The 26,928-nt window shown below is 32.5% G+C and overlaps 6 protein-coding genes, 3 non-coding genes and 2 pseudogenes across 15 annotated transcripts; 8 read left to right on the top strand and 3 right to left on the bottom strand.

Annotated features, from left to right (window-relative positions):
• Positions 1 to 925: 925 nt before the first annotated feature.
• On the top strand, positions 926 to 3,077 carry C33D9.5 (annotated as a pseudogene). Its single transcript has 3 exons — positions 926 to 1,975; positions 2,063 to 2,419; positions 2,881 to 3,077. Coding segments are annotated over exons 1-3 (1,604 nt in total).
• Positions 1,847 to 1,867, bottom strand: 21ur-14385. Its single transcript, NR_056327.1, has one exon.
• Positions 3,078 to 3,652: 575 nt separating the features above from the next.
• C33D9.6 (Protein CASP) lies at positions 3,653 to 7,809 on the top strand (the record flags this gene model as incomplete). Of its 2 annotated transcripts, NM_001380383.2 has the most annotated exons (9): positions 3,653 to 4,042; positions 4,479 to 4,887; positions 5,090 to 5,383; positions 5,656 to 5,712; positions 5,757 to 6,103; positions 6,481 to 6,757; positions 6,801 to 7,343; positions 7,414 to 7,590; positions 7,644 to 7,809. In NM_001380383.2, the coding sequence occupies 5 exons, from the start codon at positions 3,692 to 3,694 to the stop codon at positions 6,101 to 6,103; spliced, it is 1,458 nt and encodes a 485-aa protein (NP_001366747.1). The 2 variants fall into 2 exon arrangements, with proteins under 2 accessions (NP_001366747.1, NP_001263755.1); NM_001276826.3 differs by lacking the exons at positions 3,653 to 4,042; positions 4,479 to 4,887; positions 6,481 to 6,757; ... (1 more) ...; positions 7,414 to 7,590; positions 7,644 to 7,809 and having other exon boundaries at positions 5,128 to 5,383.
• Positions 6,524 to 7,846, top strand: C33D9.9 (annotated as a pseudogene). The gene is made up of 4 exons: positions 6,524 to 6,757; positions 6,801 to 7,343; positions 7,414 to 7,590; positions 7,644 to 7,846. Coding segments are annotated over exons 1-4 (1,157 nt in total).
• A 745-nt stretch (positions 7,847 to 8,591) lies between these two features.
• On the top strand, positions 8,592 to 10,238 carry F20C5.6 (ELKS/RAB6-interacting/CAST family member 2). The gene is made up of 3 exons (NM_069112.7): positions 8,592 to 9,147; positions 9,273 to 9,467; positions 9,531 to 10,238. Exons 1-3 carry the CDS (start codon positions 8,610 to 8,612, stop codon positions 9,842 to 9,844), a joined length of 1,047 nt encoding a protein of 348 aa, NP_501513.2. The 5' UTR covers positions 8,592 to 8,609; the 3' UTR covers positions 9,845 to 10,238.
• A 683-nt stretch (positions 10,239 to 10,921) lies between these two features.
• On the top strand, positions 10,922 to 10,942 carry 21ur-14139. Its single transcript, NR_056326.1, has one exon.
• A 1,216-nt stretch (positions 10,943 to 12,158) lies between these two features.
• Positions 12,159 to 13,913, top strand: F20C5.5 (PACT_coil_coil domain-containing protein; the record flags this gene model as incomplete). Its single annotated transcript, NM_001380382.1, has 1 exon — positions 12,159 to 13,913. The coding sequence occupies one exon, from the start codon at positions 12,159 to 12,161 to the stop codon at positions 13,911 to 13,913; it is 1,755 nt and encodes a 584-aa protein (NP_001366748.1).
• A 437-nt stretch (positions 13,914 to 14,350) lies between these two features.
• On the bottom strand, positions 14,351 to 16,931 carry cdc-50.B (Cell cycle control protein 50A). The gene is made up of 7 exons (NM_069110.5): positions 16,861 to 16,931; positions 16,679 to 16,813; positions 16,117 to 16,250; positions 15,601 to 15,796; positions 15,357 to 15,511; positions 15,088 to 15,310; positions 14,351 to 14,676 (listed from the first exon to the last, which is right to left on the bottom strand). The coding sequence occupies exons 1-7, from the start codon at positions 16,916 to 16,918 to the stop codon at positions 14,492 to 14,494; spliced, it is 1,086 nt and encodes a 361-aa protein (NP_501511.1). The 5' UTR covers positions 16,919 to 16,931; the 3' UTR covers positions 14,351 to 14,491.
• 21ur-11617 lies at positions 16,720 to 16,740 on the bottom strand. Its single transcript, NR_056325.1, has one exon.
• A 2,800-nt stretch (positions 16,932 to 19,731) lies between the features above and the next one.
• klp-11 (Kinesin-like protein) lies at positions 19,732 to 25,063 on the top strand (the record flags this gene model as incomplete). Of its 4 annotated transcripts, NM_001383153.2 has the most annotated exons (14): positions 19,732 to 19,846; positions 20,393 to 20,448; positions 20,498 to 20,602; positions 20,742 to 20,991; positions 21,035 to 21,127; positions 21,180 to 21,250; positions 21,302 to 22,262; positions 22,314 to 22,411; positions 22,630 to 22,772; positions 22,863 to 22,978; positions 23,549 to 23,651; positions 24,145 to 24,290; positions 24,573 to 24,661; positions 24,991 to 25,063. In NM_001383153.2, the coding sequence occupies 14 exons, from the start codon at positions 19,802 to 19,804 to the stop codon at positions 25,061 to 25,063; spliced, it is 2,349 nt and encodes a 782-aa protein (NP_001369897.1). The 4 variants fall into 4 exon arrangements, with proteins under 4 accessions (NP_001369897.1, NP_001129854.3, NP_001129855.3 ...); NM_001136382.3 differs by lacking the exons at positions 19,732 to 19,846; positions 20,393 to 20,448; positions 20,498 to 20,602; ... (5 more) ...; positions 22,630 to 22,772; positions 22,863 to 22,978 and having other exon boundaries at positions 23,594 to 23,651; NM_001136383.3 differs by lacking the exons at positions 19,732 to 19,846; positions 20,393 to 20,448; positions 20,498 to 20,602; ... (6 more) ...; positions 22,863 to 22,978; positions 23,549 to 23,651 and having other exon boundaries at positions 24,282 to 24,290.
• On the top strand, positions 23,549 to 26,763 carry F20C5.11 (uncharacterized protein). The gene is made up of 8 exons (NM_001383152.2): positions 23,549 to 23,651; positions 24,145 to 24,290; positions 24,573 to 24,661; positions 24,991 to 25,113; positions 25,163 to 25,359; positions 25,662 to 25,829; positions 25,879 to 26,265; positions 26,341 to 26,763. Exons 4-8 carry the CDS (start codon positions 25,078 to 25,080, stop codon positions 26,516 to 26,518), a joined length of 966 nt encoding a protein of 321 aa, NP_001370961.1. The 5' UTR covers positions 23,549 to 23,651; positions 24,145 to 24,290; positions 24,573 to 24,661; positions 24,991 to 25,077; the 3' UTR covers positions 26,519 to 26,763.
• The last annotated feature ends 165 nt before the right edge of the window (positions 26,764 to 26,928 follow it).

Below are 26,928 nucleotides of genomic sequence, written 5' to 3'. Positions count from 1 at the left end.
ATTTATTTCATTGTGTAAACAAAGGCTTCAAAACTACTTTTATCTTTTTCTTTGTATGCACAAAACAAACTCTCATTAGTAACTCTGCGTAAATTGACATTTTGGAGATTTCGTGACTTCAAACTCTTAATTTAAGTCCCGCCCCTTTCAAAAAGGTAATGTGCGTAAAATATTGATTCTCTCCAACTGGCAAACAACTTCATCAAAGTACGCAAACACCAAAAACTCCGATATTTCAAAGAGCAATCCATAAGCGATTTATTTCATAATTTCTATATAAATTTGCTATTGGAAGTAATTTGAGCTTTGTAAAAACTCTCTCAAAATATTTCAATATGACCGGATATCTCAATAAAACACTCCAGAAATCATTAGACTCTCCAAAAAAAATTCACATCTTTTATTATCTGCGCAGAACAAACTTAGTAACTGCGCAAGTTGAAATTTTGGAGATTTCGTTTCCTCAAACGCCCCGTCCCTTGAAACAAAACGCGTAGAAAAAAGTATTGTTATTGGTCGAGTTCCAGATTTATAGGTGATAAGCATTTTTTTAAATCAAAAAAAAATTTTGAAAGCAAAATTGAAAGCTCTTCAACAAAACTCAGTTGCAGACAAGTTTACTAATTTTTTAATAGAATATTTTAATACAGAAAGAACCCTAAAATATATTATAGAAAGGCACTATAGAGAACACTGTAAGATTGATCAGTCGAAAGAAAAAGAAAAAGTTTGACATTTTTGTAGATTGTCAATTTTATGATAAAATCAGAGCAAAGCGAGATACATATAAGCTGTCAACGCTAAGCATTCAAGTCTAACAGGGAAAATACGATTTTTCTCGTATATTTTGATGCATTTCTTATCATATCCTTTTATTTTCTAAAAGCGTGAACTGTTATTAATTTCATTTAGTAAATACAAAAAAATGGACTCAACTTCTGGGCCAGAGACCCAACTAGCACAAGCTCAAGCGCAAATTGAAATGATTGTTGAACATCATGAAAAAGAAAGACAAATGTGGCAAGTGAAGTTTGATGAAACCTCAAGACAATTATCATCGAAAGACGATCGAATTAAAGAATTGAATCAAAAACGTGTAACTCTTGAAACCGATTTAAAAGAACAGAAAGATATAATTAAACGATTGGATTTGTATTTCAGTTCTGAGCAAAAATCTAAAGAACTTCATCTCCTCTTTCTCCAAGGTTTGGACAAAATTGAGAAACTTCAAGAGCAGTTAGAGAAAGCGAATGAAAAATACACTGAAGCTGATTCCGATAATAATAAGCTCAAAGCATCCTTAACGTTTCTGAAAGACTCCGAAGTGAAGCTTCAAGAAGAAACGAGGACCGTTGATAAACTTAAAGGAGATATGGATATTTTGTCATCTGTTCTCCAATCTGTACTAGACTCCCATGGTATGCTTGAACAAAATGTCATAAACTTGAAGAAGAACTAAGGTTGGTTAAAGGCCCGATGAATTCATACAAATTGAAAAATGAGTGCCGTACTGACTTCAGAATTCTTGAGAATGCTCAGCCAGACGAATGTAAAATGAATACAAGAAGAATACAACATCTAACATTTATTGTATCTCTTCAAGAAGCGCATAGAGACGAACTTAAGAAAAAAGATATGGAAATTGATTCTCTGAAAGCTGATTTTCAGCAAATTATGGACAGCGACGCATTTAAGGAAGGCGGATCTACAACTAAACGTTTGATGGAACATTATCATATTGAAATTGACAATCTAAAAGAAGCTCATTCGGAAGAAATGTATAAGATAAAACGAAAATATTCCACATTGGAAGAGTACTCAGAGGAAATTAATTGGGAGTTGAAACTCAAAGTTGAAAATCTTGGAAATTTAGAAATGAACTTTGAAACTGTTTATCAAGATCTTCAAACGGCAAATGATAACATGGAAAAATACAAATCAAGTGAGAGCGAAAGAATTCAGAAGTTACTTGAAGGTAAGGAAATTAAGCATTTGATAATTATTTTATTGTTTTCAAAAAAATTTAAACACTTGTTAACTGTTTTAAATTAAAACATTTCAGAGCAAAAAGCGGAAATTCTCAAGGAAGAAGAAATAAAACGGAAAGAATTATCTGAGCAGATCAAGAAAATTCAGGAATTGAAAGATAGACAAAATGTTGAGAAAGACCGGGAAATTGAAGATCTTAAAGAAAAAATTGGAAGGAAATCAGTTTTATCTTCAACTGAAGTTGAAAAGATGGCAAAGATATTCGATGAAAACTACCAAAAAATTGTTGACGCCGCATTGAACGCTGGACCCATGTATAACCTGCAGGAAAATCTGACTAATAGCGACTCCTGTTGTACATCTAGAAATGTTAGCGTTGAAAATAACGATGAAGTGAAGGTTTTAAACAAGAAGGTTAAGAGTCTAGAAGGTAAGTGAGTTTCTATTATGTAAGGTCAGTATTTATTTCATTGTAAGCTTCCATAGTAGGTAGGTATGTGCTAATGCTTGCAATTCTATCCGAAATGTTTCGAGTTTTGTTTATGTTTGCACATTGTAGATTTAAAGATGTCATTTTCTTAAATTGATATTGATATGTTGTAAGTTCATTTTGAAAAAAAACACGTTCGCATGAACAGAAAGGTGTTTTGCTAGTTGACCGAATCTTTTTCTAATTAATATTCCGATTTTTGACGAACAAAAATCTTTTATTAAAAGTACTGACATAAAATTAAGAAATCAGAAAAATAGTAGAAATAGTGTTTTATTTTGTAAGGGACAAAATAAAGTTCAATTTTAAAAATTCATGTTTTAATCTAGATTCTGTTACAACCAAAAATTTATAGTTACAGCTTCGTTTTACAATTTAATCTAATTTGAATTTTTTCTGAGAAAGAATGGAAAATCTTGTATCATGCAATGGAAATCAAGAAGCCTCCCACAAGAAACAAGTATTGGAACTTCAATCTACCGTTGCACTGAATGAGAAAAGAATTGAGATGTTGATGAAGAGTATGATAAGTTTAGGCGACGTTATCACAGGAACACAAGAAAAAAATGATGTTGAATCAGATGACGATGACTTTTAAAATCCCTTAAAAAATTCTACATGGTCTTGCTATATATTTATTGAAAAAGATTGGGTCCGTAATTTGTTAATAACTTTTTTTTTATTTTTTCCAAAAAACTCTTGTTTGTCTTTCGCGGTAACTCAATTTCACTTTTTATTTCAAAAATAAGGATTTCGATATTTCATTTTGGACGACAGTTTTTCTGTGATTCATTAATATTTTTAAATGCATTTTCTCATTCGTATGCCTCTTGATTCCTTCTTTCTCATTATTTTTATTTCAACTGCTCACATTCATTCTCAGGATTTCATTTTTACGGAAACCAATTATTATACTTTAAACCTATTTTCTTGCTCAAGAACAAAATAAATATTATTAATTAATTTATTATATATCTTTTCAAATCATGTTTCTTGAAGGTTGGAATCACCTTTTTTATTTCTAAACTTGTTTCTTAATACTTTTTTATACTTGTTTGAGTTTGGTCTCATTTTGTTCTACTAAAACTTTTGAGCGAAAAAAAAACTTACTATAAGGGCGGAGTCTATGATTGATTTTCTAGTCGTTTCAAATGGAATTTTTTGAAATTTCAGAGAATTTCTTCTGTTACCTGATTCAATAAGGTTTCAATCATGGAAGATCGTTTTACAACACGGCGTAGAGCTAACTTAGAATCCATTGCCCAGCGATTACTTGAAATTTCCCAAAAAACCGAGGAAGATGAAGCAAATGAAGTTGGAGAAGATGATCAACACCCGAAGAATGTGTTGAATATTTTGAATACTATCACAAAGGAAGGCCTCGAAAAAATTGTGAATGACATAATAGCAAATGGAACAATAATTGATGAGATGTTTGTCGTACTTCAACGGTTTTCCGAGAAGCCAGCACTATCAAATCCAATACAACGCCCTTTTTATTCCAATCTGGATGACAATGTTCCTAGTTTTCTTCGAAATCTTCAAAAATGGCGATTAAGAGATGTATGTTTTTTTAATCGAATTGAAACATTATTATTAAAGATTTTGTTAAAAAACGACTTCTGAAAATGCCACAAAAGATGTAGTTCGAGCAATCTTCGGCCCCTCTTTGGCCAGTCACCGGTTAATAGCCGTTTGATGTACAAAAATGAGCCGACTTTTGACCGTTCCGGCTTGAATTTTTTTCAAAGTGCAGTGTTATTTTCTTGAAATTTTAAGACCTTATACCAGGCAATAAAAATAGCTCAAAGCACGAATTTGAAAAAAAAACAATATTTTTCATTTCCCTATGTTTGGTCGCTAAAAAAAATGAAACTATCAGCAATGCAAATAGGGAAACCGAAAACATTTCTGCAGTTAATAAATTTTTATGTGACTAATTTCCTGATTGGACTTTAAAGTAAACTGAAAAAAGGTTTTACTTATTTTTTCGTTTCAGGAATTGACAAAAAGCATCGAGCAAGAAGAAAAATTAAAAGCCGAACTGAAACATGCGAACGATCAGATTAATATGATTGTTGAACACAATAAGCTGGAACTCGATGCTCTTAATAAAATAAACTTAGAAGCAAAAGCCCAAGAGAAAATCCAGGAAGAAATCATCCAGAGATGCATGAAACGCGTTGAGGACCTCGAAAGCATATTGGAGACAAAAGAACAAAAACTGAACGATTTTGAGGAACGGGAATATGAAACGACCTGTCAGCTTACTATGAAACATTCGCTAGAATTAGCGGAGAAAGATCAAAAGATTTTGGAGCTTGAAAAGTATATTAGAAACAACGAAAATCAGGATGTCGTTGCCCTTACTAGGGAATTGGAAAGACTTAGAAGTCAGGCTACAAAAGGTAACTAGTGTTACGATCATATGAAATACTGACATTTTGAAATATTTTGATCATTTTAATTGTAATTCTAAAAGTAACATTTATCTAACTTTTTCAACTGTTAAAAAAAGAAAATAAGAATAAGCTCTGTAATATTTTGTTAAATTCTGGAAAACTAGTAAAATTTTTTGTTTTTTTTTGCAAAGTAATTCATTCATTTCAGACGAACCCTCAACTGATGACTCGACAATAAAAATCTCGATGGCACAACACAGATTGGAACTCGAGGCTCAAGCAAAAATGATCAAAACGCTTGAAGCGGAATTGAGTAAACGACAAGAAATTAACGCTGAACAAATTGAAAGATTAATCGAGGAAAGGAACTCGGAAATTAAAAATCTCATCCGGGAGCAATCAAAAGAAATTCATGAGAAAAATGTTAAAATTGCAAAGTTTGAAATCAAAGATTATGCAAATATATTCCGTCAAATATCGAAAAATATTTTTACGAACAAAGGTGAGTGCATGTTCTTGTTATACTGGAAGATTGCCAAAATATCGTGTGAGAACTTCGACCGCAAGTGATGTCCCATTTTTGAAAAAAAAAACCAAAATTAAGATTATATTTATATTTAAAATCATAATTGGTTCAATCAAATCTTCCTTTAAGAATGAATTGCAAGTCTAATTAAAATTCATAAAATTTTCTTAAAAAATTAGACAATTTTTTAATTCAAATTACAGAAATGACTTTTTGATATCCAATTTTTAACAATCTTTTTTTTTCAGAAGCCCCAGGCCCATCTGGTAGACCGAAAAAACGTCGAATGGTTGACGATCCTGAAGGTAAAGATTTGAGTCTTCAATTCAATATCGTTGCCTTTTTAAAGATTTATTCCACAACTATGAAGATTTGGACGATGCAAAGTTTTTGGAATTAGCAAAAATAATCGAAACTACGAAGAAAGATGTTACCACGTTAATTAATACAGAAGGACCTTCAGAGGATGTTTCGGGTAACTTTATGGAAGCTAAAAAAATCCACGGGGCGCTGGCCCAACTGAAAGAGAAAGATCAAACAGTTTCTGATCTCAAACAAAAGACCAATCAGAATAATAAACGCGTGGATCAAGAGGATCCAATAGAAGAATATGAATATGATTATAACGACGAATCGGATGGAGAGTCGGTAAAAAGTGAAACTTCTAGTTGGGACCAAATTGATGATATTTTTTGAGTTAGTTTCACTCTTTTAATGATCCAATTTTGTTGCTTTGATGTATTATTTTTGTTTCTTCATTTTCCATATTTCTACCTTTCAAATATTCAACTTACTCAGGAATGTACATTTTTTCTCATATTGTTTTCCCACTGATGACCTTTTTAAAGTTCCCCCGTGCACAATTCCACAGTTGGTTTTGAAATTTCAGCTACATAAAACCGATAAAAACATGGGCGGAATATTTTCTATGTCAATATTTCTTATTCAAAAAAATCTTTATATTTCAAAGCATGTGGTTTGCTTTTTTTCAATAGATGGTTATCATTGCCGTTTGAATATCGAATTTTTTTTTCTTGTATTTTCATTCTGATATAATATTGTTTCTATTACAGAACTTCGACACACTTTTAAAGAAATTTACCAGTCAGCAGGAAGATGAGCATGGACGATCGTAACTCTGAAGCTTCAAGCTCTACAGCTCATCGTAAAGGCACCGTTCCCTCTTCAGGAAATATCAAAAAAGTGAACGGGAAGAACTCTAAATGCTTGCGCTGTGAGGTGGCAAAACAAAAAGAAAAACAAGAACGACGTCTTTTGATAAAATATATCTCTGGTGCTTTTCCTGGAAGTGGTTTTCTTGACAGTGATAATCCGTTCAAGATACTAAAGGTTTAAAAATAAGCTCTTTACTCATTAAAATACTATATTTCAGGATTTTCAAAAGTCTGCAAATGCACATGAGCGCTTGAAAACTGAACTCTGGCAGGCAAATGATCAAATTGAGATGATTTTTGAAAATAATAAATTGAAGACTAAAAAACTCGAAGAAAACTACAGAAATGCAAAGGATCAGCTCAAACTTAAGGAAGCGCATCATCTGAAGCTTACTCAGCGAATCGAAGATCTCGAGAAAAAATTGGCAGAAAAAGATGAACGGCTGAATTATCTGGAGCAACTTCCAAATCAAAATGAACTATGTTCAATGCTTCAGAAAGAAATTTTGAAACTTCGTTCATCGCCTGCTAGAGATAGTGAAATTGACATTTTGAAGGAAAGTCTTGAAGCTCAGAAACAATCTGAAACGTGGAAGATCCAGAAGCTTACAACAGAGAATAAGATACTGATGAATGAAAAAGATGAGAGAATTTTGAAGCTTGAAAAGTATATTGAAAGCATGAGAACCAAGAAATTTTAAGATTGAGAAAAGAGCTCGAGAGAAGAGAAAATAGCTTGAGAGAAGCACAGTCTCGAAATGGTAAGAAATTTTTATGAACATGTTTACCGGAAAAATGCAAGAACAGAAAAGTATGTTTTTATATTTTCAGAAAAATCACAAAGTTTATCATCTCAATTCATGAAACAGAGGGATCCTGACATCGAATTAATCTACCACTCAGAAAATAGAGGAAAAGCGAGCAGTAAAGATAATGCAATGGAAACCAACTCCCATAGTTCTAGTGGAACTAAAAAGAGAAGAGTTATTTCTTCAGAAGAGTTGGAAGGTGAGCTTTTTTGTTTTAATAATATCTGATTAACTCTGAAGAAATTGTTTTAGCTTCTTCCTCGTATCCTATCGCAAGCATGAAGAATTGTCTGAAAAATGAAGAAATTCAGAAAATGCAAAAAGCTCTGAAAGAGAAAGATGAGCAAATTTCGAAACTTACCGAGCAACTTCAAGGACTTCTGATTAATCGGGACAAAGAAACAAAAGTGGAGGATTTGCAGCAATTCGAATACGATGGGGATTCTGACGGATAATCTTCAAAGAGTCAAGCATCTAATAGTTGGGATCTGATGAATGACATTTGATTTCCATTTTTCCATGTTCTAACTGATACGTTAAGTTCATTTTATTAGTGATGCAACATGTATGTAAATATTTTTGTTTATTTTGTAAGTAGCAAGCTCTGGTATCTAATTTTCATCTTGTTTCGTTTTTGTTTTTCCTTTTTTTTCTCAATTAATACATAATGAGTTTTTAATTTTTTTTCTCGAATTTTCGTTGATTTGTTGTTTTGAAATTCTATTTTGAAGACCTGGACAAAGTGGGAAAACCGAATTTTCAGGCTTTGTTTAACTTGGGCTCGTGCAGTAGATCATTGAAAAGTGAAGAATCAGATGGATGGGATCATATGAGCGATGCTTAAGCTTTTTTAATTCGTAATTTCAATTTTCTGAATTTTTTCTGTCAAATTCTATTTATTTTAATATTCAAATTAACTATTTTGCATTTTTATTCATTTTCCTTTGTTCTTCAAAATTGTAAATTCTTCGTGTAAGTTGTATATCATATTCTTGAATCTTTTCCTCAATAATTCTAAAATTCCATTTCGACCTATTTCCTCTCAGGGCTTTACTTGATTTTTCAGTGTTTTTTTCAACCTCGTCGTTATAAAATTTTTACATTTTTTTCAAATACTTCTTGTGATTTTTGGAAGGTTTTACACCTTTTCAAATACCTTTTTTATTACCTCAATACATGGAGTCTAAATTGATATTTTAGTAACTTGGACTGGAAAGTATGATGGACAACCTGAAAGCTGAATTGGCACAAGCGAAAATCGACATCGATCAATTGGAAAAGAAACAATGGGAAACTTTGGAACAATTGGTGATGAGAGATAAGCTTATTGAGCAATGCTCTCTACATACGGAGATTCTTCAAAAAGATTTTCGAGAGAGTGAAGCACGAATTATTCAACTTGAGCAGCAACTTTTGGAACCTGGAGAATGTGGTAGTGAGCTTCGGGCAACTATCAAAAATCAGGAGGAGTTACTCAAAAAGCAATCAGAAGAAATTGAGAGGTGTAAGGAAGAGAGCCGCATGTTGATTCAACAGAAGGAAGAAATGGAAAATATTCATTCAGAAGAAATATTTGGAAAAAACAAAACAATTTCGAATCTTCGTAAACAGATCGATGGTGATGTTGAGAGAAAGAAGGCAAAGATTCGTACGTTGAGAAAAGAACTGTGCTCAGCGGATATGAATACAGGAAAGATGTGTAGACGTGCCAAAAGAGCGGAAGATAGAATTGCTAAATTGGAATCCGATCTTGAAGGTAAGCTATTGTTTTACTGAAAGTTGGCCAACATTGGTTAGAAAACAGATGAAGTTGATTGAAAAAACGAGCTGTTCTATTATATATTAAAGTATTAATTAAAAATTACCATCTATAATTTTCAGAAGAACGCCAAAAACATGTGGGACAAGACATCAGTCATATTTTGGATCAACATAACTCGACCGTCATGGCGTTAGAGATGCAACTTGCAAACACTCAGCAGGAAAAAGCCACGCTTAATACATCAGTTGAAGATCTTAAACTTCGAACTGAAGAGTGGAAGCACAACTTATTGGGGCAATTTGAAGTATTGACAGGTAAGCTTGTGAAAGTTTTCTAGGGGTTTTACACACATCTGTAAGCATTTTCTTTTATTTCAGCCAATTCAAAGAGAGAATGTGAATCAAAAGAAGAACAGATTGCAAATCATAAAAGAGAAATCATGGAAAAAGATAGCAAAATTGAGTGTCTGATGGAACTTATTCAAAATAGCGAACGATCCGCTGAAATTCAGAAGATGCATGATGCATTGAGAGAGAAGGATTTGAAGATTTCGGAACTTTCGGAAAAACTGCAAGGTCTTCTTATCAATCAAGAAGGAGAAGCTGATGATACAATGATCGATCAAGATGACGACAATAAATCCACACACAGTGAAGATTCAGATGGATGGGATAAAATAAATGCCATCTAATTTTTTGCACTAAAAATGCGCCCCGATTTTTCATATGCTTTTTAATTTTTTTCCTTTTTTCCTTTTAAATTTTAAATTCAACTTCGTATTGGAAGAAAGTAGCTCTTTAATCGTATTACCTTAAGCCTTCAACAAAAAATTATTTTTAAAAAACAATTGTATTCTTGTAAACTTTGTACCTTTTCTGTACTGCACTGTATTATAAACTTCATATGTTTCCCGTACTTTTGCGTGACTCTGTCATTGTTTATACTAATGTGAAAACATTTTACTTATTACTATTTCACAAATTTTCAAGTATCTTCACTTATTCTCAGGGATATTCTGTTTCTCACCTCATTTAAAAACTATTCTCATAACAATTATGTTCTTTCTCAATAAAGTTAGTATTACTTATTGTGCTCATTTTATATTTAAAAGGTTCTCATTTCCTTTCCGATTATTTTCAGAGCGTTTCATGTGCAGTATTGGTAGGTATTTTCTATCCATACAGTATTGTTGGGAACTCGATGTAAATTTTCGGAGATGTATTTTATTTTACAAAAAATAGTTTTGAAATTGCTCAATTCGGATAAGTGTGGCTGAAGCTTCGAAAACTGACTAATTTGTATGAAAACATCTTAAAAAAGAACAATAACTTCAATTGAGAACATTCGTTGGCTAGTCAGACAAATTCGATTTTCCTAACATCTAAAATTGCCTTGTTATTTTTTTCGTTACTGAAATTATGGCAACACTTACAAAAGATAAAATACTATAATCATATATCTTATCGCATTTTGTTTGCAATCCTTTGCTCCTTAAATGTTAATTTTCCCTAATAGCAAATAACATTGGCCCTCAAGTTACCAAACGAAAGAGTTCGACTTATATTCTCTTTGATCAATGCGACCTGTCTGTCGCTTTACAATGACCTACATTCTTCCCAACTTCTCTGTATAATATGTTATCATGAGAGATAATCATTCTAGTCTTAATTCCAAGCCACTGTCTATGAGCAGTCACTCAATGGTCACTAAAAAATTATCTCACAGTTTCAGCTTGTGGTTATTTACCAGAATTTTTTTGTTTGTTTGTTTGTTCACTGAACACGAAAAACCATCAAAATTTGCATTGTTTTAAGAAACAACAACACTTAGCTCAAAATTGCTAATTTAGCTGAAATTGACTGAAGGAATATAAAATTAAATTGCAGTTTCAGCTAGCTGTTATGTACAAGTGAAAATTTCAATTCATTTTTTTTGTTATTTTTGAAATGAAGTCTTAGCTCAGAATCGCTAATTTAGCTAGAATTGACCGAGAGAATATAAAATTAAATTACAGTTTCAGCTAGCTGTTATGTACAAGTGAAAATTTCATTGCATTTTTTTTGTTAATTTTGAAATGAAGGCTTAGCTCAGAATCGCTAATTTAGCTAGAATTGACCGAGGGAATATAAAATTAAATTACAGTTTCAGCTAGCTGTTATGTACAAGTGAAAATTTTATTAAGTTTTTGGTCTGACAGTGTCAACTAGATGTTATAAAAGTTAACACGATTTCTTTGCTTGATCCGTTTTTTCACTCCATGCTATTTTTTGCCTTTACTCTCGGGTTATTAGAATTAACTCATAATATCCTCATCAATAAATGATATGATGATCCCAATAACGAAATAATGTACTATGGAGTTACCGAAACTACTCGTTTTTCTTTGCTATTGCATTATTTTTCAGCTTGTTAAGAAGTCATTATTGTGATTGGTTTATTCAATTTCTCTTAGTACTTGTTTTTACTGATTTTTTTTACTTTCTAGAAAAGATTTTTCTGCTACATTTAAATTAACTATTTTCAGAACTATGTCGTTCACAGCATCTCAGCCTTCACCTGAACAACAGAAACTTGAATTTTTAATTGATAAACTGGAAAAGTGTGAAAAAAGAAGCAGCGGTGGAAGAGAATGGAGTTGAAGTGAGCATTTTTTAAATACAATAGTTGTTTCGTTTCATTGGTTTCAAAAGCTGTAATTTTTATTTTCAGAATTATGCTTGCTTCACTGGAACCGCAGAAGAATTCAGATTGATAATTCAAAGTTTGTCACCAAATATTTCAAAAATGTAAGTGCACCTGAATATCTTAAAGATGTTACTTAATATATGTTTTTCAGAAGCAAAAAAACACATTTTTTGGAAGTAGACAAGTTTTGGACTCCAGAGAAAATAGTCAGAAGCTCCGAAGTAAAACGAATAAACAAGAACACTGAAATTTCGACTCAAGAATCCACGAGTACATCCACTGAATATCAGTTTGCAACACTAGAAGATTTTCAAAATGCTATGGCAGAAAAAGATCAAAATATCAAAAAATTAAAAGAAGAAGTTGAGAAATTAATCGATGAACAAGAAGATGAGATAATACTAGCTGAAATGCAATTCGAAATTTTCCAAATAAAAGCAGAGACAGAAGCTAGAAGATTGAAGAAGTTGTTGATAATGAGAAATGAAGATTTCTCAATTCTCAAAACTAAATATGAGGATCTTCAAAAACAATTTTATGATTTGTCGCCATATCCGGTTAACGGTTACGGTGGAATATTAATTGGTGATGAAACACCGAAACAAGAGAAGTTGATGGATCAACTTTTGGACAAATTAAAAGTATTAAATGATGGAGATTATTATGACATTTTCCACTTGCTGGAAACTATTGACAAGATCATAGTCACGTTTTCTCTTTATTTCAAGGATCCTATACTTATAACAAAAAAGATGGAAGACAACAAACAGATCATTCAAAAACTTGAAGACGAAGTTGACTATCTTACGAAAAACTTGGAAAGTTTGAATCCATCGCAGCTGGTTACATCTTTGGAAAACAAAGATGATTATCTCTTAGTGACAGTGGAATTCCAAAAAAGAAAGAATATTCTGTTTTCCGAACTCAAGAAAAAGAATGAAGAGATTAAAATGCTTCAAGAATCCTTCAATGTTTATCAGAAGGATAGTATTGAAAAAGTCATGGAGAAATTTTTGGAACTTCAACACCAGAATTTAACAGTATTCTCAGTTGATGATACCAATTCTATATCAACTGAACTAAATAATGATCGGAATGTTGCCAAGAATGATAAATCCGAAGGTGTTGAAAGTTTGATGCTCGAAAATTTCAACAATTCTTTGAAAATTGCTTTGAATTCTGTGAAACGTGAAATTTCAAAGCAAAATGTTACAATCAAAACTGATGAAGACATGATAAAAGATATGAAAAAAACGATTGATTCGAATGAGAACATGATCAAGATGTTGGCAGATGAATTGTCATGGAAGACAAAAGATTGTCAAGTGAAGGTCTCTGCACTGGAAAATCAAATCTTTGATAAGAATGATGAGATTGTCAAATTAAAGAGTCATGTGAGCACTGAATCTGGAAATTCTCCGAAATTGGAGCGTAATGTTCGAGAACTGACACTTAAAATCTCTAGTGAGACTTCTAGTCAAGGGACTAGTAGAACATATCCCCATTTGGAACAAGAAATTTTGACGTTCCATTCTGAAAAAATTTCTGATCCTTCCGAAGAGGCAAACCAGGAGGTCAGAGAATTCCCACTTGAGCAAACATTAGAAAAACTGAAACTTGAACAGACAGAAAGTCTTGTCGCAATTCTTGAACAACCCGGAGGACTCAAAACTATGCGAAATGACCCGCAATGGTTGCAGGTGGTTGATCATTTCTGTGATTATGTACGAAAGATTGAAAAACTTGAAGAAAATGTTAAAGAAGAACAAATGAATACTGAAATGATTATGAAAGAAAGAACTCGAGAAATCACTGAGCTATATTATCAGAAAAGAGTTCTTGAGAAGAAGATTTCAGAGCAATTTAAAGAGATTCAACAAGTTAAATCTGAAATCTCGAGAGTTTATGAAGCAAATATCCAGGAAATTCAAAAATCGTTTGATATTAAGCTGAAACTGAAGGATCAGATAATTGGAGAATTGGAAGCTGTAGATGAGATGTCATCAAATCATACGGAATTATCCGATGGATGGAGCGATCTCGATATTGTTCAAAACACAGAAGAATTGCAATAAATGTTAGCAATAGGTAGAGTTTCTACTTATATTCAACTGTTGAATTTCAATTTTTCAGAACACAATGTACACTTGCTGATTTGGCCTTCTTCCCGTTGAAATCAACTATAGTATGCCTACACAACCAGTATTTAGATCAACTTTAATAGAAATTAGCTTTACTTTGTTTGTTTGAAAAAATATTTGACCGTTTTTTTTTGTTTTTTGATAAATTTTTTAAATTAATGTTTTGTTTTTCCTCCTTAATTAAATGATCATTTGTTATATCTGATAGCACTTACAATTATTTATTTTGTAATTTTAAATTTACATTTCAGATGCCCTCACTCGACAATTAATCTCAACCAGCGAATGATAGTTGGAGCTTTAATTGATAAACTGAAGGGGGTATTATGTATTTCAATTAAATTGAACTATACATAAAATTACAGACTAATATAATAACATTTTATTTTATTTACAAAGCAAAGTATACAAATCTGTTCCCGTACAATACATGCTACCAGCTTATTTTGAGACTTCAACTCTTGTAAACAAATTTGAAGTTCATCCGTCTATTTTCAATTAGTTTTTCCAATTCATGTTGGATGAACCCTCGACAGTCTCTGTTTTAACCAAATCAATATGAAGAGAATAGTAACGAGAAGTAAGAATGTTCCAACAACCAAATAGATTACTGGTAGAAACAGATTCCTGGGTCCAACCCAGTTTTCATTGGCTATAACGAAGTACTTGTCGCCCGAATACATATCCACTGGATAGTCTGAAAATCAGTAGTATGGAGAAAAATTGTCTATTGATTATTTTCAAATTGATCAAAAATGTTCAGCTATAAGAATTCATATAGAAAAATTCAACTTGTTTTTTCTTTACTATTGTCAAGTCGACAAAAAATAAATCTGGAAAATCAAATTTGGTTTTGAAAAATTTTGACAATTTCGCTTGAAAGAATTTTCTAAATTTCCCTTTTTTCTCAAAAGTTTGAACCATAATAAAGAAATATCGAGAAATTTTTGTGAGGTTTTATAACAAAGATTGGTTTTTTGGAGCCACTGTTTATCTGAAACAAAAAACTTGCATCTCCATATTTAAGCAGGTTTGGGTGGAATTATTGTGAACTTTTGCAGTAAATTTTTTGCATAAATACATAAATTCAACATTAACATAAACATACTGTAATTAATGGTCAACTGATATTGTCCTTTAGGTAATCCATTACTGAACATATCAACTTGTCGATTCAGTATTCTATACAGTTTTCTGAATTTTGGAAGAGCTGCAACCTTCATCCAAACCATAAAATCAATGTTCTCGAAACCAATGCCAACATCTGGATCAATACTGTTTAGTCCCAATTGACAGATCGGATATCTCCATGATGGCGGAGGCATTGTTCCCTAAAAGATGGAGTTTAATTTATTTTTTTTCTTATTTCATTTCAACCGCAAACACATCACATAATGTCTGGTTTTCCGCTCGAATCGGATTTCTGAATTTTCTTTTCATTTCAGTTGCACCGAGTACTCCACGAGTTGTCCATGGAACCCGTGTTACCGCGTTTGAGGCTTTATCATTGATATAAAATAATTCGAAGGTATCTGAAAAAAAAACAAATTTTGAAGTTAGATGTATTATAAAAAATGAAAAATGTTGCAATACTGAAATTAAGCAATCAATTGAAATGCACCGTTAAACATTGAATCAGCCACTTTCCCACACGGCGCAATGGGAACTTTAGTTCCATTAACATCCACATATTCTAATGGATCACATCCGTCAGTTTCAGTAACTTTTCCACGTAGCTGTTGATCGTTTCGTGAGTTGAAGTATAATCGATTGTTTTGATAGAACTTGGAAAGACCGTAATAAAACTTCACTTCGCCCTGTAATGTTGAACATTAATTGTGATACTTGCAAATGATGATTTTAAGATGGTACCCCGGGCTTTGAAATATCATAGTAATATTTTGAAGAAAAATAATGTGAAAAATTAGGAACTGCAGAGCAGGTTCAACCTAGGCTTTATACATATTTGGTTAAATATTTTCGAATTGTGTTTTTACCAGATACACTCACTTCCAACTAAGGGCTCTTTAATCAAAATGTTACAATGTCGTTTCATCCTAAGACCAGATCCAAAATTTCCTTCGCAAAAATATACATATGTTTTCTTTGATGATTTAAAAATTAAAACTCAACTTACAGTATAATCGTCATTCAAAGTAATTGTATATGCACATTTAAATGTTTGATTTCCCATTTCAGTTCTCATAATTCGTGAAGCTTGTGTTCCATTTGAAAGAGCACAATCCGTGTACACAATCTCTTGTTCTAATGCTACAAGAATCAATATTTGACTACTTGGACTACATCCCTGTTTTCAAAAACTGTACCTTTACAAGTTCAAGGAAAACGAAAATTACGAACACGAATGAGTGGCCTAAAGCTATATCAATAGGACTAATTATTGTCAGATTCACAACAAATTGCTCAAAATTGATCCATTTTGTGTAACTAATAGTAAGGCTCAAGTGCAGAACATTCCGGTACTAACACGGTAAAATAAAAAATATTTTTTAGCTTTGTGAAATTGTAGCAAAATTATCGATTTTCTTACAGTTTTTATGACACTTGTTTTTTGTTGCTATCGGTTTACAATGTAAAATTTTGACAAGAAATTTGTTTTCTTTAGCTTTTTCTTACTTATTACCAGGAAAGAGTAATTGATATTTTTGTTTTTGGGATAATAAACTCTAAAAACTCACATCCATTATGTCCGAAATAAAGAGCAATTCCCATTGCCAACGTGGCTACTCCTGTTATCAGAGTAACTGGAATTGCTGAAGTTATGTTATAATGAGGCCGTAAAGCAGGCAGTTTTTGTTGTTTCCAAGGTGTGTCTAAAGAATTAAAAAAGTAACTTCAGATTTTTCTAAATTTTTCAAACCTTTCGGCTGATTTTTCTTTCCTCTGTGTCGTGGCAATTTTGGAATATCATCTGGCATGTTTTGGTGCTTTCTGAAAAAAAAACAGCATAATTTTAATAGATTCAAGCCAAAACGGGCAATATTGAAATTTTTAATATTGCAAAATGGAGGTTTAACACCGAACTTCGCAGAAAAAAAAATTGAAAAAACGAAAGTAAAATTGAGTCTATACAATGGAAAAGTCAACAGTCAGAAAATAAGAGTGTGGGAAACGCAGAGAAGAAAATATTGAAGAATGGCAAGAAAACTGTGCCAAGATGTGGGCAAATAATGTAGAAATATTTTTTGAAAGGTGTAGTTTGTGACTTTGGACACGAAAAGTTGATTGAATTTTAAAGAATTTAAAGAAGCAGTTGATTCTGAAAGCTTTTGCTCGGTCCGATGACCATTTTAATTTCGTTAAAAAAATTTAACTGTTTTTGAATAAAATCATAGATTGATGTGAGATATGAGTAAAAAACTAGTTGATTTGTCAAAAACTTCATCATCGATGAGGAAGGAAGTGTTTAGAACTCAAAAAAAAATAGTGAAAAACTCTCTACGATTTCGAGATGAAAATTATAATCCAAATAAGAAATACTTATGACAAAAAAATCTAGCAAGAAACATTTATTCTAATTTCAAGTTAATTTTCTTGAATATGTTAGATTCCAAAATAAAATAAACGGAACGGAAACTAAAGAGATGGTTGTTGGTGTCTGCTCACTATCAGTTGATGACTCAACAATTCTTAAGTGATGAGTCAGTTGAAAAGGAGAATCGATTTTAAAAGGGGAATCATACGTATATAATGGATGCTAATATCGAATGAAAATTATATTAAATTATGGAAGAATCTCTTTGAAATTGGAAGGTTTGAAAAGAATTCTCAGCCGTCTAGGCTGAAATACTACAAAATAAAAATGAAAAATATCCCGAAAAAATCGTGTAAGAATCCAACTTAAAAAATCGAGATTTTCCAATTCTACCTAATTTCGATTCTTTCCTAATCTCACTTGATTTTGATTTGATTTTCTACATTCCTATTGCCAACGATGTTTTCAATAATGTTAATGAAATTTTCTTGTTTTTTTCCCATTAAAGTGAATTCAAAATATTTTATTGTCATATGCTTGGTTCTAGTAAATTTTTAATTTTTTGAAAAAAAAAAGAACGAGCCCTATATGATTATATGATATGATCACATGATATGATGAGTATATGATTTTTTGCTTGGTATTTAAATTTTAAAATTATAATTTAAAATTCTACTTTTTGAAGAAAAAGGAAAAGCCCTGGTAGTTGAGCCATAGAGAAAGTGCAAAGAGAACTGTTCCTGATAATTTTGAACATTTCTGAAAAGCTTCAATAAAATATCTAGAGCCTGGCCTAAGCAAAGAGCTCCAATTATCTTTTCCGAATCAAGACCTTCAATTATATCCAGTCACATGATTTGTTTTTATTCATAATTCACTTTTTTAGACTTCGGTCTCCTGTCGCACTTTTCTGCTTCACTGAATTTTCTGCGAATTCTTGCATGCATTTTCAAATAATCTGCAACATTTTACTGATTCTCTATTATAATTTCAAGGAAATTTTATTTCATTGCTTTCATTGCAGCCTGTCTAAAATTGTTCTAAACCGATGTCAGAGTATAGACATTAAAATTTGTAATTTTTGCAAATAATCTTTTTTTTTAAACCAATCATTGAATAAAATCTCAAAAAATCAAGTTTCAAAAGTCTCTTGAATTAATAACTAAGAGCTAGAGCTCCCCTGGTAGGTAGATGCGTTTTCAGGCCCTGGCGCATGCCTTAACCCTTTTTCATGTATGTGATATAAAAATAGTCTATATACATAGAAGCCATGCTACTAATAATGTATTACAAATCAGTGAATATCATCAAACATTATAACTTCTCTGTGAATTTTTTCAAAGAAGACTATCCGGAATTTTACTTTTTCTCATTTTTAAATAAATCAACAATGTTATGGTAAGCTTCTGATTCATCCTATGTCTAGTTGTGTTTTAATTTAAAATCTACACATGTCTATGATTACTTTTTGAAGCACCTCCATCCCTTTATAATTCAAAAACGTCAAGTTTAAAATGTATATGTTTCCAAAGTTTCGGACACATGAACAACTACTTCTGAGTGTTCACTAGAAACATATGCTCCATTCTTCACATTGTCTGCGTCTCTCAACTGCGCAGGATCGATATTATGCACATTTTGTGCTCTTTTAACCCTCTCCCTCTCTGTCCCCCATCTTGAAACCACCTTTTATTCCTCCAGAAGTCTCCTTCTCTCAAACTCTCTATCTGCGTCTCTTCGTATTTTTACTATCACTCATCTTCCGACATCTTCTTCCGATTACTTCTTCCTCGTCTTTTCGGGAGTGACAATATTACTTTAGTCCATCCGTTTTAGTACTTCTTTGTACGAAATGTAACACTTGTGTGAACATTTTATAATGAATAGGATCTGTTTTTTTTGCTTATTTAGACATTTTATTCACATTTTCATATTATTGAAGAACTTTAATATTTTAATATTTTGATGAGAAATTAGAAATTTTCTCCATTTTTCAACGTCAATGATGTTTTCAATCTTTTTAATGCATTTTTTTCCTTTAAAGTTAATTCAAAATATTTCTAAAAATTTCAAATGTATGCATATTTTTCCGATTGTCCAGATGTGACATAAAACCAAAAATATTGAAATTCCACGACTACAATTTCTGGTTTTTAGTCACTTTCTCTAGCGGTTATTGCTTCAAAATTCCGTTTCTCGATACAATATGATTATTTTTCCACATTAAACTAATCTTCTTAAGTTCCAGACCACTCTCACTAAATCAGGAATGCACCAAAATTTTCCTTGACACCTACATTGATAGCCAAATATTTAGTGACAAAAAATGGTGGAAATAATGAAAAAATCTTCAAAACAGGAGACTGTCAAAGTAAGTTTTTTTGGGGTTTTCAAAATCTTTTTTTTTGTTCGAAACATGTTCAAAAATTAGTTCTCAAAATGTAAAATAAATGAAGTATTTTTTAGAAGTACGAAAAAGAAAAAAAACTAAAATTCACCTGTCTTCAAATTTTCCATTTTCCAACATAAGTTATATTCAACGTAATAAAGTACATGCTAGTTTCTAAAATGTCTGATTTTGACCAAAAGGTGAGTTATTTTAATTTTAAATTAATTTGAAACCGTATTTTAATATAAGCACTAATAAACGTAATTTTTCAAGTTTTAACATAATTTTTTTTTAAGTCCAAAACGTATATTAGTTTTTACTAAAAATACAATTTTCCTCTAAAAACTTTTCGAAGCATCACTATTTATGATTCAGTTGAGTTTTGCATTTGAAAGAAAAATCACAAGACTCTAAGTAAATTGTACTTTTTTTCGTTACTTCTCATACAAAAACCACCAGCTTAAAAATTTCATAATCCAGTTTTATACATTTCCAAATTCAAATAAATGTATTTATTTATGTTTACAGGTAATTGTGAGATGTCGACCGTTATCTTCACAAGAAATTGCAAATAATTATTCAAAGTAAGTAAAGTTTGAAATATTTATATTTTGAAATTTCGATCATTTTCAGAATAGTACATATGCGACCACAACGTGGGCAAATTGAGCTGAAAAATCCAAAAGAGCAAGATGAGCCATCGAAGGATTTTACATTCGATGCAATTTATGATGAAAAGTAAGATTATTTATTTCTAGGAGTACATCACTTTTTTTTCACCTGCTATAGAAATATTAGTATTTTTCAAAATTATTTCTCCACAATTTTATGTTTATGATTTTATGAGTTCTCTTTTTTAAAAATATATATTTTATAGTTCCACACAATCGGATCTATATGAAGAAACCTTTCGAGATCTAGTTGATTCGGTTCTAAACGGATATAATGCCACGATTTTTGCATATGGTCAAACTGGAACTGGAAAGACTCACACAATGGAAGGAAAATCATCGGATCCAGAACAACGAGGTGTCATCTATAAGTGTATTGACCATATTTTTGAGCACATGGCAGCATCACATAATCAAGAGTATTTAGTTAGAGCTAGCTATTTGGAAATTTATCAGGTAAGGCGTTAGGATGTGTGATTTACAAAAATGAAATCTTTAGGAGGAACTTCGAGATTTATTAGAAGCCGAATCGAATAAGAAATTAGAAATTAAAGAACGTCCAGATGGAGGAGTTTATGTGAAAGATTTAACGGTAAGTGATAGTTTTCTGAAATAGAAGACGACTATAAATTTCAAAGTTTCAGTCAAAATTAACAAGGACAGTAGGTGAAATACACGAAGTGATGATTCGAGGAAATGGGCATCGGTCTGTAGGGTAAGTTATTTCTGTGGTCGCCGTTGGATTTGATTTTACTAAAATTTTCAGGCGAACCAACATGAATGAGCATTCGTCTCGTTCCCACGCTATCTTTATCATTACTGTTGAATGTTCCCGAATTGGTGAAGACGGAGAAAGTCATATTACAGTTGGTCGACTAAATCTTGTAGATTTAGCTGGTTCAGAACGGCAATCGAAAACAGGAGCAACTGGCGAAAGATTTAAAGAAGCTACGAAAATCAATCTTTCATTATCGGCTCTTGGAAATGTAATCAGTGCATTGGTGGATGCGAAATCTGCCCATATTCCTTATCGAGATTCAAAACTGACTCGACTTCTTCAAGATTCTCTCGGTGGAAATTCAAAGACAGTTATGGTTGCTTGTATTGGACCTGCAAGTTACAATTTTGAGGAGACACTTGGTACATTACGATATGCAAATCGAGCTAAAAACATCAAGAATCAACCGAAAATTAATGAAGATCCTAAGGATGCTTTACTGCGAGAATTCCAAGAAGAAATTGAAATGCTCCGTGAGCAACTGAAGCAGAGAAAGACAAGATCGAGGGATGGAGCAACTCAAAGTTTTTATGATGCTGAACGAGCAAAACTTGAAGATGATATTGAAGCAATTCAAAAAGATGATTCACTGATAAAACATGAAAAGGATCGATTAATAAGAGAAATTCAAGAGAAGCATGATCTGTTAGAAAAGGAACGGATAGAACAAGCACGGGTTGCTGAAAGAATAGCAAACATTCAAAGTCGACTTATCGTAGGATCTGAAGAAGATGGAAGGTTAGAATCAAGGACAAAAGAACAACATGCACAACTGGAAAAGAAGAGAAGAGAACTTGCCGAACAAAAACGAAGGGAAAGAGAAATGGTTGAAGCATTGGAACGGCAGGAAGAGGATACTGTGGATTTGAAACAAACATTTTCGGATTTAAGGACAGAGGTGGAGGCAAAGACAAAAAAGTTAAAGAAGATGTTGATAAAGTTGAGACAGGTTTGACTTCAGATGTACCAGGTGTCAAGATAAGGTTTGTGAATGTTTCAGGCTCGCAATGAGATTCGTGATGTGTCTGGAGCATATTCCGACGAACGACAAGATCTGGATCAGACAATTGCGGAAGTGAGCAAGGAATTGAAGTTGAAGTAAGTTCAGTGATATCTCAATTACAATTTAATAGATTCTCACTCATTTTCATTTCTTTCACTTTCTTTCGTATTCTAATTTGAATTCAAATAGTGTAATTTGATACCGACAGCGCAGGTTCTTTATTCTCACAATTCTCTCCTTTTCCCCCCAGAAGAATTTTCTTTCGTTAGGATTTGATGTTCATTTTTTTTAATAGAATAATATAAGTTTTCAGGCTTCTTATTGTTGAAAACTTCATCCCTCGAGACGTGAGTGAAAGGATAAAAGAACGAGCAGAATGGAATGAAGATAGCTTTGAATGGAATGTTAACGCATTTCAATCAACTTCTTCTAATTCGTCAACACCATTAAACAATAGTAAGTTTTGTGTTTAAAAATTAATTAGATTGAATAGGGGACTTTTATTTAATCAGATTTCCAATTCAAAACTAATTCCTCTTATTTCAGCAATTGAAGTCAACGAAGACGGTGTCTTTACACGATCATCTGGTGCCGATAGTGGTGTCTCCGTGAGCGGCGGAAACGGGACGCCTGCGACATCGCAATTTTTGGACAAAAGACTGGTGAGAAGAGACTTAGAGAAACGAGAGCGAGTGGCTCCATTAGGCATGCATTCGAGATTCTAGCTCATATAGAAAAAGAAAAAGAGGCAAACAACATTTTCGATTTCTTTTTCTTTTTTTTGTGTTCTTGAAAATCACGACATCGTGTGTCCAATTCAGTTGTTCCTTTTCTCATTTTTCAGTCGAATTCTGAATATTTTTATTTGTAGTGGCATTGTATAATACCGACTTTTGTAGTTCACTATGTCAGTGCTTAGAAAGTATTAAGTACATTTTGATACAATTCCCTTATACAAGCTGTGGCAACTTACTAAAAACTGCTCAAATATATTCCCATGTTTCTGGCAGGACGTTGCCTAAAATCTGTTAGTACTGATTACAAAAATCTGAATACAATAATTTGGGTAATATTATTGTAATAGTATAACTCAAAAGTACAGTTCATAAGTTTGACCGAAATTAAAATTTGTATAACTTTAGAACCAATTCAAATTTTATATGAGCTATCCACCATCATTTACAAAGTTACCATTACTAAATTAGGTTTAAATTGAATAATTATTTATTCAGGTGGCAACTCCTGGCTGTCGACGGCCTATGTCAATGTGTGAGCGGATGCTCGTGGAAACAGCTCGAGAACAATTCGGTGCTCAGAGGAGGCCTCCTATATCAGGTATATATTTTTGAAATATCTTTTTTAAACATGATACAGTGAATCTAAAATATCACTTAAAACACTTATCTAATTACTTTAGGTGTCTCTTATAATTCTAGAAGTTTGGATTGAAAAAGTTTCATCACAATTTCCGTTTTCTTATCTAATTCTCGCACTCTCATCTTCACCGGAAAACTGGCCTGTCGTCTCTCCCGGGTGGCCTTATGTTTCATGTTTCTCTTTATCTATTTATCTATGCAGTTCTGATGGACTGACGCTCTCTGTGCTCTTCCGCAACTTTTTTTCTTTGTGTGTACTCTTGCTCCCGGCAGTTGTCGCCTTTCATTTTTCTATTTCACTATTTGTTCCCTACCTAGTTTTATGCATTTGTTTGTTTGACGATCTTTTCAAAACCTAACACCGAATTTAGAACTCCATCAGTTTTTCTTGACTTCTTGACTACATTTTCAGTTTAAAATCCATTGAGCTTACAAAAATCGAAAATTTTCAGGTTCAGGATCGTTTGTCGAGGCGACAATTCCCGAGGAGACAATCCGATTCTGTGGGGAGAACGTTGTCGTTTTCAGTGCTCTGGAACGATTTGTTCCAGAGGTGACTGACTCGGATCCGTCCACTTTTTCAAACTCAATGATGATGGTACGTTTCGAGGTTTTATGGCTTATTGTTAATTTATTAAAATTGTTCAAACAACCTCAACTCTAATAGAAATCAAAGTTCTATTTGAATGAATTGAGCGAAGGATTAGTGAAAAAAGAAGGGATTTTTATGCAGGATATCACATGCATTTTATTAGACTCGTTTTTTTTCTCTATCCTCTTCTCATCAGAAATATTCGTTATTAACAACATTCATTTTTTAGACTTTGAGTTTCTCATTTATTTTTTCATTTGAATATTTTTTCAATCCAGAAATTTTCAGTCAGCACGTCGTCCATCAATCGAGAATCTGACAATCGACGCGTCGAAGGTTCTCGTTCCAATTCTGAACCAATCGACTATGATATTAAAGTACGTTTTTTTGTGGAATTATTGTCATGAATATTCTGTTTTAATAGTGAAAATATATGCTGACGAAAAAAGTACAGTTAAAAAATGCAACAAAAAAAAACAAGAAATGGGTCCATTCGATTCTAAATTCAAATTTTCTGACTTTCGAAAAGAATATCTGAAATAAAATGGCAACAAAACTTGGATATAAGGACCCGCCAAGATCTTGGCTTTGCTGAGATTTTACATCGATTTTTTATTTACTAAACGGAATTAGTTTGTACTAGTTTTTGATTTTCACTGTATATGACACACAAATAAGAACAAAAATTGCATGAAAAACATTTCAGAAATTCAAAAAACGGTCAAGCCCGCAACGACACAATGCCACCGAACGGTTCGATGAGAAGAAGCCAGAATTAGAAAATAATGAAACGATGAATGAGTTAGAATATGTTGATTATCTTATTAATGTAAGTGCCAGATTTTTGTTAGATCTTTAATTAAAATTTAATTTTCCAGAAAACAGAAGAAATGACTAGAAAATTGAATGAATCTACTGATTCTGATGACTACCGTAATCCATTGTCATCTGGGCGTGGTTCTATGACGTCATCATCAATCAATGAACCACGAATGTTTATTTCAACAATGTCGACACCAAGAAGAACTCCATCTAGAATTCCAGCTTTAATGACTAAAAGCTTGCATGCTCCAAGGTAAGTGCAAACGTTGGATTACTAAAAGTAAAATAATTCTTCTCCACATGTGTGTCTTTAATGGTGAAGTATCGTCTGCCAGGTTAAAAAATATATAAATACTTTCATATCAATCATATCAATCTTCCAAATTTTTAGAAAGTTTGGAATTTTTATGAAATTTCAAAAATTTTTGGTTGACTTCCAAAACTATGATAGGTGAAACTGAGTTATTGTCAATTTTTGACTATATTCGAAAAAGTTTCAGAAATTTTGGTTAACATTGTTGCTCTACTTGCCATGCTTTAAACATCTGATTTCAGATCCTTGTCAACCCCTCAACGTGGTGCAACAGTCTACGGTTCGGGAGAGCAGCTTTGTGCTGAAAATTCTGGAGTTGGATTTTCAAGTAACCGGAGAATCGAGACGGAAATGCTTTTAAGTAGAAGTCAAGAGAAGAGAAAACAGAGGGCAAGTAGTTATGATCCAAGGTAAGATCTTTACAGTACTGTCCACATAAACAACGTTTCAAATTTTCAGATGTCTTCTTGCTCTTCACTCATCTCCATTCCGTCTGTCAACATCTGCATCAGCCACTTCTTCATCTCAACACCAAAGATTGTTGACGTCATCATCAATCCACGTTGCATCCTCATACTCTCGACTTCTGCCTCGACGCCCTCAATGGGTTCGTAGTCAACCATCAAGTTCAGTCCAACTTGCTGAATCGACAGTATCATTGGATTCTTTTGAATTGATGAATACTAAATCCAATTTCTATTTGGATTCCGATGAGTCTTCTTCTGATGATTCCGATGCTGAATTTGGTGCTGAGTGTTCTGTTGATGGTGTTGTTGAAACACCGAGAACACGTCGAAAGTTGATTTCAGTTAGAAGGTTGAAAGACAGAAATCGAAAGAAATTCAAGTAAGTCTAGTTTCTCTATTTGGCATTCTATTATATTCTATAGAAAATGTGTTTTAGAAAAATCTTAATTTTCAGATGTTCCATGAAACGTCTACATCCACCAACTTCACCATCAAAAATCTCAAAAAGTGCTTCAAGTTCATCCGATCTTACCTCATTCTTCTGTATCTCTTCACCATATTTCTACCTCCTCATCGCATTCCTATTCCGATTTCTTATATTTTTATCAGATACTTTTCTGCCGATCTTCTGATCTTTAAAACCTAATTCGAAATTTCGAATTTAGTCGTCGTTGCGGGCTTTTTCAGGCCTTCTTGTAGTCTCGAACAGTTTTTTAATAAGAAAATATCACTATTGATACGGTTACCTTTCACATTATTAGTGCTGATTGAAACCAAACTTTTGAACATTGTCAGAAATACTGTTTCCCTTTTCTGTGTGATTTTTTATGTCTCTGGGATTTTTCAAATAATAAATAATAAACGATATTCTCGTACATTCCTTTTTCTTTTCTATCTACTAATCGAAGGGTCATAACACATAGAGCGGCACCATAAAACAAAGTAGATCATTTTATTCGGAAAAAAATAATTTTGCGGGAATTTTTTGGTTTTCCTGTATAGAATGGGTTGCCCATTACATCCGTATTTACCAAATCGCATT

Source organism: Caenorhabditis elegans, chromosome IV, assembly GCF_000002985.6.
Source record: "Caenorhabditis elegans chromosome IV".
Taxonomy (NCBI): Eukaryota; Metazoa; Nematoda; class Chromadorea; order Rhabditida; family Rhabditidae; genus Caenorhabditis; species Caenorhabditis elegans.
The sequence above is the reverse complement of the archived record's forward strand: the minus strand, read 5'-3'. Positions and strand labels throughout refer to the sequence as shown.

Excerpts from the sequence above, each read along its gene's own strand:
- F20C5.6 (NM_069112.7), top strand. The coding sequence starts at position 8,610 with ATGATGGACAACCTGAAAGCTGAATTGGCACAAGCGAAAATCGACATC. Across the intron at positions 9,148-9,272 it reads ATTGGAATCCGATCTTGAAG|AAGAACGCCAAAAACATGTG; the intron begins GTAAGCTATTGT and ends TATAATTTTCAG. Across the intron at positions 9,468-9,530 it reads GCAATTTGAAGTATTGACAG|CCAATTCAAAGAGAGAATGT; the intron begins GTAAGCTTGTGA and ends CTTTTATTTCAG.
- cdc-50.B (NM_069110.5), bottom strand. The coding sequence starts at position 16,918 with ATGCCAGATGATATTCCAAAATTGCCACGACACAGAGGAAAGAAAAAT. Across the intron at positions 16,814-16,860 it reads AAAGAAAAATCAGCCGAAAG|ACACACCTTGGAAACAACAA; the intron begins GTTTGAAAAATT and ends TTAATTCTTTAG. Across the intron at positions 14,677-15,087 it reads TCAGTTGACCATTAATTACA|ACTATCCAGTGGATATGTAT; the intron begins GTATGTTTATGT and ends ACTGATTTTCAG.
- F20C5.11 (NM_001383152.2), top strand. The coding sequence starts at position 25,078 with ATGAATGAGTTAGAATATGTTGATTATCTTATTAAT. Across the intron at positions 25,830-25,878 it reads GCAAGTAGTTATGATCCAAG|ATGTCTTCTTGCTCTTCACT; the intron begins GTAAGATCTTTA and ends TCAAATTTTCAG. Across the intron at positions 26,266-26,340 it reads AGAAATCGAAAGAAATTCAA|ATGTTCCATGAAACGTCTAC; the intron begins GTAAGTCTAGTT and ends CTTAATTTTCAG.